We start from the raw sequence: 10,551 nt of genomic DNA on the forward strand, positions 1-10,551 counted from the left end.
CCCCAGAGCTAAGCGGATATGCAGGCTGTGCCGCGAGGAGGTGGAGACTGAGGATCACTTTGTATGTAGATGTAGAGCCTACCAGGGTGTCAGAGATAGATATGCAAGATTGTTTGAGGAGCACTACACTACATCAATTGATGGAGGCCTCGGAACAATAGCAGCTTGGCAGATTACTACTAGAGCTCCATGTTCTTGAGAGAGACTCCTCTAGACACCCACTCCCACTAGGGGTGGGAGACGGTCCGAGCTCATAGATTTCTTCTAGAGAGCTATGCCAGTGCCAGCTGATGTACCACATGGAGTGATCGCATAGAGAGCAGAGGAGTTGAGAGTCAGGAGGAGACCCAAACAGACTGGACACAGAGCACCCTGACTCCATCACTGAGAGATAGCAACTATCCTGATGAGAGTCAGGAGGAGACCCAAACAGACTGGACACAGAGCACCCCGACTCCATCACTGAGAGATAGCAACTATCCTGATGAGACACCAGATGGAGACATAGGAGAGGCTAGCTCACTTTCACTCAGACCTAGAGTGCATGTTCATGCCATTCACAGCCTGAGCATCGGCGATGTATGATATCTTATATCCCTCCTATGGCACTGGATGGAGTTAGACATAGATCTGCATAGCATGCTTGTACTACCTCTTCAACATATAGAGATGCATCTTGCCTTATCCACATCACCACCCCCCCTTTATATTGTTTGTATATGGGCTCCACCAACCTATGATGATTCACAGTTGTATTCGAGTACATGCACACTTTTCTTTTTCTTTTCTTACGATGATCGGAAGAACATAGTTGTACCATCTTTTGTCTCACAGGACGACTTTGGCCTCTCATAGACGTTAATATATCTTTCTTTCTTTCTCTCTCTCTCTATGAAGTTTCCATCTATTGGATTCCTAGAAAAACAAGGTAGACAAAGGCCGGATCCTTTTGTGCACTTAGGTGTACATCCTAGCTAAATCATTTTCTTAAGTTAGTTTTTTACGGCTTTTTTTAGTGACATTGACACCCCAAAGTAGATTGTATTGAAAATTGTTGTATATGATTTGTCCTCCGTGGATGTTAATATAGCTTTTCTTTTCTTTTCTTTCTTTCTTTCTCTCTCCTCTTCTTTTCTCTCATTTTTTCTTGACATTCTCCATGTTAACAATCCTTACGTCACCGCTTCTTCTCACTTCTTGACAACCCGTCTATACAATCTTCGCCTCATAGTGCTCAACATGGCTTCTTCGGCCTTGACGCACACAACACTTCCGCTTCCGGAGTGGCTTCTCCAGGGTTGGTTCCGTACGTCGTACGATTGAAACCGTATGCACCTGCCGTACCGTACGATACCGTACGTGTTTTTTTTTTGTTCCCGGGGGGGGGGGGGGGGGGGATTGTTGTTGTTGCGTGGAGCAATTTCAGTCTTCTAGAGAGCCATTCATCGCCCTTTGCAGCCTATAGGGAGCTGTTTGTCAGGAGCGTGTGCACTTGCCATTGCCATATTAGGCAAGCGATCATATTGCCTGATGAGGAGGAGGAGGCAATCTTTATGGAGCTCTATAGTGAGCTTGTGGCAGCAGATACTCGCAGCACCAGGAGTTAGCATGGACGGGGCCGAGCAGTTGGAGTTCATAGGCCTCCGCCTTCGGCATCGGCAAAGGGTGGCCTTCGCACATATGTGAGGCGGGGATCCTCGAGCTCCAATCCCCGCCTTCATGATGATATTCCATTGCCCCCTCATGATGATACCCCACTGCCTAGAGAGCCCTTGTTTGATGATGATGGCAACCTACTTAGCGAGAATGATCCCCAGAGTGTGTCGTCCACCTTCGAAGAGTCCTCTTCAGAGAACTCTCTTGATGGACACTCTAGTAGTGATCATGTTGATGATCATGCAGATGTTGGTGATGATGTAGACTTTTGATATGTTATAGCTCTCTAGGCATTGGGCATCTATCTCCTTCTAGCCCATCGATGATGTATTGTAGTATGTAGTATCATGTATGTACGCATGTTGGCGGTCGCCCATGCCATGAGTTTTTGGCCTATCCTTTTGTAGCAATTTTGTACTCTAATGGCATGATGACATTATGTTCATGGTTCTACTATTTTGTAACTTCTTGTCTACAATTTTTAAGTTTAGGAAGTATTTTTAAAAAAAAAACGTACTAATATCGTACCGTACCTCAAAAAATTTTAAGGTACCAATTAGTACCGTATTTTATTGTACCGTACCGTATCGTACCTTTCGTACTAACTAACCATGGGCTTCTCCTTCAAGAAGGGTGAAGGGGATGGAGCAGCAAATATAGATGAATATGCAGGAGATATAGGAAGAGGAGTAGCTCGTGGGTGAAGGAGAAGCATGAGAGAGAGAGAGAGAGAGAGAGAGAGAGTTGTTGTAGCATACGAATACGTTACGGTACGATATGGTGTAGAGAGAGAGAGAGAGAGAGAGAGTTGTTGTAGCATACGAATCCGTTACGGTACGATATGGTGTATTTATCATATTTTATAATTCATATGGTATGGTACGGTAAAATACGGTGTGTGTTTAGAAAATACTTGGAAAATACTTGAGACCTTTTGCAATGACAATTGTATTATGTGAGATAATGTGACAAAGCAGATTCCATTGGAAACTTCACAAATTACATGAAAGCATCATACAAACAGATGTGGCATGCCGCGTGGCGCAAGGTGCATATTTACTAGTGTTATGTGAGGCTTGGAAGTTGGCACATCATACATACATTGGAGTCAATGGTCATTGAGGCTTGGAGCATATCATGTATGACATACCATATCATGTATGCAATGTGCATGTATGATCATTGATGTTTGCTACTACTATTATGTGAGACCACAAGGCACAAGCCTGCTGGAGCTTGGAAGAGAGAAAACTGCCCAAAAAACATCTACAACGGCTATTTTTCAGCCCCCCCATATGCCCAAGAGTCATATTTGATCTGTACTTGAAAAAAAAAAAGTGCTTCGTACGACTGTATGATACGGCCATACAACCGTACCGTATGGTATGAACCGTGCAAATGGTGTCGTACGCCGTATGACGGCAACTATGGAGACAGAGAGAGAGAGAGAGCACATGATATGCTGCTGTACTAATGTTGTACACTCCTCAACTCAATGTTGAGTTTTATTATAAGTTGGGTTTTTGAAGTCTTCACATGGTCTTCGGCCAAATATAGCCAAAGAATAAAATAATGTAAAAATAGGCCTATACACTAGCCTAGACTATGGGGTATAATACAGGGCAGCCAGTAGGCCTTTATCCCCAACAACCTCCCACTTAAAGGTTGAGTATGGTGACCTGCAAGTAGAAGGAGGGATGGTAAGTAGAAGGAGGGATGGTAAGACATCATCCAACCTCAACTAGTGTATGCTAGTGCTCATCTCGAGCCTGTGAGAGACTCTTGGTAAGCAAATCTGAAGGGTTATCGTGTGTTTTAATCTTAATCAGTGTGACTAGACCATCATCAATCACTTGCCTGATGAAGTGATATCGCACATCTATATGCTTTGTGTGTGCATGAAACCTGGCATTCTTAGCCAGGCATAGAGCACTCTGACTGTCATAATGAATCACTGGTGTTTTGGTAGGCATATCAAAATCTTTGACCAAATAGCTTGTGGCTGAAATATATTCAGCCTTCGTAGTAGACAATGCTACAATTTGCTGCAATCGAGAACACCAGGAGACTGCACCATTAGCAAGAATAAATATAAACCCGCTAGTAGACTTGCAACTATCCAAATCAGCAGCCATGTTAGCATCACAGTAACCCTCCAAATGTGGAGCACCGCTTCCATAATATATATACGTGTCCACCATACCTTTGATTTACTAAAGAATGCATTTCACTGCTTCCCAATGTGCCCGACTAGGGTTAGTAGACATATACTATTCACTACTCCCATTGTATGTGCAATGTCTGGGTTGTCTGGGCAAGTAGCAACCATGGCATACATAAGAGAGCCACAAGCTGAAGCATAAGGAATACCCTTCATGGCATTGGCTGAGTCACTTTTTGGGCAGTCAACTTTGCTGAGAAGGCTGTTTTCAGCTACTCTTTCAAGGACCTTAATGCACCTTTGTCTTTGTCAGCAAGCTGGGTTGCTGTCCACACAAAATAAGCAGTAGAATACAGTAGCATTTCTCCTTGTGTTGCAGGTCTGATTTTAGCTAGTAATCTACCACAAATGACTTACAGATGCTCCCACTTCACCAAATATCACTGCAGGCCCAGTATTTACCAAAAAACTGACCTGTTTTTAGCAAAAATACCCTAAAAATGCTTGCAGTAGCACCCAAATGTGATGTGGGCTGAAAATTTTACAAATTCCTCACGTGGAAGTGCTTGGACTTAATGCAGAAATTGCCTAGGCACTGAAAATTTACTTCAGAAATGAGAAAAATAGTAAGCCTTTGATGCAAATCAGCTGCACCAAGTTGCTAGTTGCTCCAAAACTGTAATTCTCACGATGAAATTGCTCCAAATGTCGTAAAACAGCCACATGAGCAGTGAATATCGCGAGAGAATTGAAGTATGAAGAGAACCTTGCTTTGATACCAGTTTGAAGGGGATGGAGCAGCAAATATAGATGAATATGCAGGAGATATGGGAAGAGGAGCAGCTCGAAGCGTGACAAATAAAACAGCCACACGAGCAGTGAATATCGCGAGAGAATTGAAGTATGAAGAGGACTTTGCTCTGATACCAGTTTGAAGGGGATGGAGCAGCAAATATAGATGAATATGTAGGAGATATTGGAAGAGGAGCAGCTCGTGTGGTGAAATGAGAAGCGTGTCAAAATAGAATGAAATGTAAAGCCCTCTCTAAATAAACAATGAAAACGACCTCATATCTCATAGTATATTGGGCAATGACAGATATAATGCAGCTCTGTCTCTGGCTCTGTATGGCATAGCTGACGTATCCTAGCCTTTGCTAATACTCCTCTAAATTTTCCAGTCTTGATCTCAAGCTGATGTGAGGATGTGCGCATCTGACCAATAGCACACCGTATCCCATGGGATAAATGAGTGTCCATGTCATAGTTACGGACGGGGGACGGGGACATGGACGGGGCTGGGTTGGGGATGGGGATGGGGGGATGGAAAAACCCAGGGGACGGGGACGGGAAAAGGGACGTCATCTTTAAAAAGCATGAAATGGGGGACGGCATCTAAAAGAAACATGGAACAATTATTAAAGCATTCAACAAGCAATTTAGACATCATAGTTTGAAGCATGACACAAAGAAATGTGCAAAACTTGATAACATTAGAACGGTAACACCAAACAATTAACAAGATGTACTGGTGCCGGAACACCAAATGGAAACAATGTTAAACAGTACAATGTCGCAATGAACAAGCTACATTGATGAATGTCTCACTCATGACTCATCATCTGTATCAAGATCTACAGCATCATTTACATCGGTATCAAATGCTCCCACACAAGAAGCCATGTGTGTAGCCTCTGCCTCCCAATCGGACGTAGTAGACTGAGTAGGCACACCTAGTTGTGTGGTGGCCCCATGAGGCTGACCACCCGGAGTGAACTGTGTATCCTACTCCATTTCCCACTCTGTAAACGAGTCGAGTTGTTTTGTGAAACCCTTTGAAAGCATCCTCAAGTTGGCATTGATAAAAAGCAAGTCATTTGCCTTCTCTACTCCAAGTCAGTTTCTCTTTTTGGACGCAATATGATTTAATGAGCTCCACAATTGCTCCAAACAAGAGGAGCTCACAACTTGGGATAGTATCCGCCTTGCCAAAGCTTGTAGAGCGTTATTCTTGTTCTCTTCTGAGGTTCCCCAATCATCCCACCATCTAGAGCCTGCAACTCTTTTGCGGTCCTTTTGCGCATCTGCAAGCCCAAAAGTCCCCTCGGAGTCTTTGTACTTGGATAGTTGATCTCTGATATGTTGTCTCCTTTCTGCATCAGGCACCATGTGAGATAATACATGTCTCCAATGTGAACTCACCTCTTTGTCCTCTTCTTGTTTTCTACCTTGAAACTCAGGATCCAACACATAAGCTGCAGCATGCAAAGGAGAGGCATATTCATCCCATCTCGTGACACAAAGTTCATATTTATCATCATATTCAACTAAGCTTTGCAACTTCTCAATCATCCTGTCCATAGCCTCGTACACTTTTCCAATACATTGCTTCATGCCATCAACAAGTCTCAACAAATGTATGATTGGAGCTACCAACGTGTCAATCATCTCCACATTATCCCAAAAAGAGGCATTCTCAGACATTGCCTTGCATGCAACTCCTGTGGTTGTACGTGCCAATGGGAACTTAGTGTACTCGTCATAAATAAACAATTGCTTCACTGCAGCCATTTGGTCCTTCAAGCGACCCAACATCAAGAAGTTGTATGCAAAGCGAGTGTCACTATACTTGAGAAGCTGTTTTCTTGCTTGAAGTGAGTGCTGATGGTGGCGAAGATATTGGTGGTTGAGGATGAAACTTACAATTTGATTGGCCTCTTGAATGACGGGCTCAATCCAATCCAACTTACTTATATCTTTGAGTAAGTTGTTCAAGCAATGTGCCATGCAAAACGACACAAAGATATGCAGATATCTTCTCTCAATGATTGCACTTACAGCCCTGTTGTTGCCTCTCCATCCACAACAAAGCTCACAACATTTTGAGGACCAATGATCTCTATAGCGGAAGTCCACTCACCTACAAGTGCTTCTGCACTCTTTCCAATATTTGATGCATCATGTGCCTCAACAAAATACATTTCACCACGCGAGTACGCCACAAGGCCATGGATTGGCCATTGATTGACCTTTTCTTTGTGTCACTCTATCCATCGGCGATCAATGTGACGCCATACGTTTCCCAATGTTGTTTTGTTACTTCAGTAGCGCGCTCAACAATGCGCTTCTCCTTGTCCAACAAGGTAGTGTGCAAACTCTCATAAGAGGGAGCAACATAGTTGGGGCCATACTCCCCAATCTTCTTCACCATGATCTTAAAATACTCGGACCTGGCAGCATTAAAGGAAATATGATCATGGTAGAAAAACCGAGCCACAGCAGCGTTTGTCTCTTCCTTTTTCTTTGGATCCCAACTCCCATGAAGTGTACTTTGCCGCGGCCGGGGGTGCGGTAGGTACCGCCGAAGACATGAAGGAAAATCGAAGTGTGAACAAGCTCCAACCAAAACTCTTGAACTATCTCTGCTGGTGGGATCCTCCTGCCCTCAAATGCGCCCATACAATGTGTTCTCCAAATGGTTCAAGCCGCTACGCTTCTAATCAGCTCTCCCAGCGCTGCAGTCGGTCCCTACTCCAATGCTGTCCAGTGTAGTCGGGGACTGATTTCATTGAGGTCCTGCCTCCTTGTATTGTGATCGTTGTGCTTTTTGCCTTTGTCTCGTAACCCATGGCTTCCCGAAGTGAGAGTCTGTTGAGTAACGTCGGATATCAATCAAAGTATCTGACCCCAAATTTGCTGTGCTACTGGACAGTCCCAGATGCAAGGCCGCTGCGTCTCTCGAGCATGACCGCAGCATGGACAAGATGCTGCAGAGATGTGGTCGAGCCCCAAGCATGTGCCCCGCTGCGTCATCACCATCAAGCTCGTAATAAAAGGCTACCGTGCACGCTCCTTAAGGGACTTCGGTGCCCTCTGGAAAAGGGTTGGTCGGAGCTCCTCCCAGGCTTGTAGCAAACTACTGATGAATCTATCCTCCGAGCCCCCAGCAACAATCTCCGATTGAGGTACTTCTTGTGGGAGATTGTGCTCCTTAGGAAAGTGTGCAGTCCTTTGGACTATGGTGGCCAAAAGTTCATTCCGGGCACATTTCAGTCCCCATTTTGGAGTTAAGAGTGCATTCGCATGTAGTAACGCAGAAGTTAAGGTTTCTGCAAATCTCTGTTTTGATGTTACAGGAAGCTCGGTTGGTGTTGCAGTATTCACAGCAGCTGCTATTTAGTAGTGTGAAACAAGTGTTTGGGTGTATGTACATATATTGTGGTCATAAGTGTTGAGCTACTACCTATTTTTAGTTCGTTGTTTTACAAGTATTGTGCAGATTTGAGATTTTCTACAAACATGTCTAACAATGAGAGTCTCGGCGTATGTACTACTACGGACTAGCTACTACCACATCCCCACTACATTATCAATGCCCAATAGTGGGTGTAGAACTAGGTATCAAGATATGCTCTCACACACGCAATCCACACACGCGTGCACACATCAGAGCATATATTCACACAAAGGCCTTTGTACTGAGTGCTTGAAGATGCTAGGCGGACTCATTATAATGAAGCCTAGCACTTAAGGAAATAGCAAATAGAGGCTCTCAAATCCCCTCTCTCTCTCAATCAAATCTAAGTGTATCTTAAGTATTTTTTAAAAAACACACCATATTTATCATATGGTACGATATACTAAAAATGCCGATCAATATGCTACTATCCAAGGCTGAAAAAGTAGCCAAGCCTGACACTATCGGATGCAGAAAATGCATGTTTGATACACCACTCTCGATATGAAGAAACACACGTACCAAGGGCTCTATTCCAGGCTGAAACGCAGCCAAAAGACATCTCCTGCTCGCTTTAAAAGCAGCCCCAAATGCTCTCCAAAGAAGGCTGAAAGACCCAAGTACGAGGGGAAGACCACCGAGGCTACAAATGCACCTCTTCTCCTGCTACAGGCTGAAAACACAGCTGATTCTTCTTCCTTTGTGCACTGAAAATCACCAACAAACAAGATCCACCTCGTGCTCTCATCCCATGTCAGAGAGTGCAATAGAAATGAACAAGACAAGGGCACTAGAGAGAGGGAAAGAGAGATGAAGTAATCAAGATCACTAATCAAGAATGATGCATACAAGAGAGAGGCCTCACAAGGGTGTCACCCATAGGTGAGGGATCAATGGACTCAATGATGAATTGAGGGAATGAACTATATAAATAGGCTGCCAACCTCCACGTAGGGCATGTACAATAATAAAACCTACCTTACCTAGGAATAATAAAGATCTGAAAATGATGAAAAGCCCAAAAAGGGGCAACTAGCCCAAAAATGGGGCGACTGACTGAAAGGTGGGTCAACCCACAAACAGGGATTTGACATTGACACTGACACATCCAAGACATGACACCTGCTAACAAATGGTCCCATCTCAGTTCATATCAAGTAACCACAAAACATAAGGAAACAAGAATATAAATTCATACATATATATGTACATACTGATTGGGATCAATAGATTGTCTCTATAGCATTCCTGGCTCTCTCAACTCCAAACACTAGGAGCTTGCCAAATCAATCAACCACGCACTACTTCCTTTCAAACGCCAACCTTCTCTCACCCTCGCTTTAAACCAAAACGATGACAAACAGCAGCCAAACATCAAGGGCACACCCACTTGTACATAATAGCTCACATGGAGCCCTCCTCAACACAATCAACCGCACAAACAAACACAAGAATGTCCATGCCAAAAGAGTAGAATCAATAATATAGATGTAAATAAATATTTGGTCAATAACTAAATAAGTGACCTGATGCACCAACAACTTCACAAGCGACAAACTCGAAATTGCAAATTCAACAAATTGCACACTTCAATTGAAACAAATTTTCTATTATAAGATTAGACACTTTTACACAATGCTTTGTGACAACTCCTTTGATATTTTTGCTCTTGTACTTTCTTTGTGTGTGCAATCTTCTCTTCCTCTTCTTCTTCTCCATCTATGTGTGTAAGACTACAACCCTGTGTCTCCTTTTAAAGACAATACGAAAAAGCCTATGTCTCCTTTTAAAGACAATACGAAAATTTTAGAAAATTTTCTTTTACGGATAATTCTCCTTTTGTCACGTGCATCCCGCACTTGGATGCCACGTAGACATTTTTGTACAGAAGGTGCAAGACCTGGGATGGTGAACTGGTCCCATGTGAGCCCAGCCCGGGACGAGTCTGAAAGATGCAGGGGGGAAGAGAGCTTGAGCTCTTGCAAGCACACACACACACACTCACAAAACCCTAATAGAGAACACACAAGGTGAGAGGCTGAAATCTTCTTCTTCTCTACTCAACACTCAACACACCATATACAAGATAAGAGTACACATAATATGAAAGGTACTCAACCAATACATACACGGGTTCTCTATAGTGTGAACCCGACTAAATGAGCTGGCGCTATAACTATGCCAGTCTCTAGAATGGCTGTCACACAGCCTGTCATCCCACTGGCCGCATATCTCCCATGATCTCACCAACCATGCCAGTGGTGTAAGTGTGGGGCCTATCCCCCAGGCGGGTCATCAGTGTCCACTGCCTCACTAGACGAGCTCGATATCTCAACACTCCCCCTCGAGCTCAACTCCATCTCATGTACACCAAGCGAAGCCCTGAATCTGCGGAGCTTCTCTGTACCCAATGCTTTGGTGAAGATGTCAGCTACCTGATCCTCTGTGCTGACATAAACAAGGTCAAGGTCTCCTGCCAAGACCTTCTCTCTGACGA

The 10,551-nt window shown here is 43.9% G+C and overlaps 1 protein-coding gene across 1 annotated transcript; it reads right to left on the bottom strand.

Annotated features, from left to right (window-relative positions):
• Positions 1-5,713: 5,713 nt before the first annotated feature.
• Positions 5,714-6,604, bottom strand: LOC147630238 (uncharacterized). Its single transcript, XM_086811042.1, has one exon. It carries the CDS (start codon positions 6,602-6,604, stop codon positions 5,714-5,716), a length of 891 nt encoding a protein of 296 aa, XP_086667168.1.
• Positions 6,605-10,551: the final 3,947 nt, after the last annotated feature.

Source organism: Cibotium barometz, chromosome 17, assembly GCF_041138505.1.
Source record: "Cibotium barometz isolate CiBa-2024 chromosome 17, ASM4113850v1, whole genome shotgun sequence".
NCBI classification, from domain to species: Eukaryota; Viridiplantae; Streptophyta; class Polypodiopsida; order Cyatheales; family Cibotiaceae; genus Cibotium; species Cibotium barometz.

Excerpts from the sequence above, each read along its gene's own strand:
- LOC147630238 (XM_086811042.1), bottom strand. The coding sequence starts at position 6,604 with ATGGCACATTGCTTGAACAACTTACTCAAAGATATAAGTAAGTTGGAT.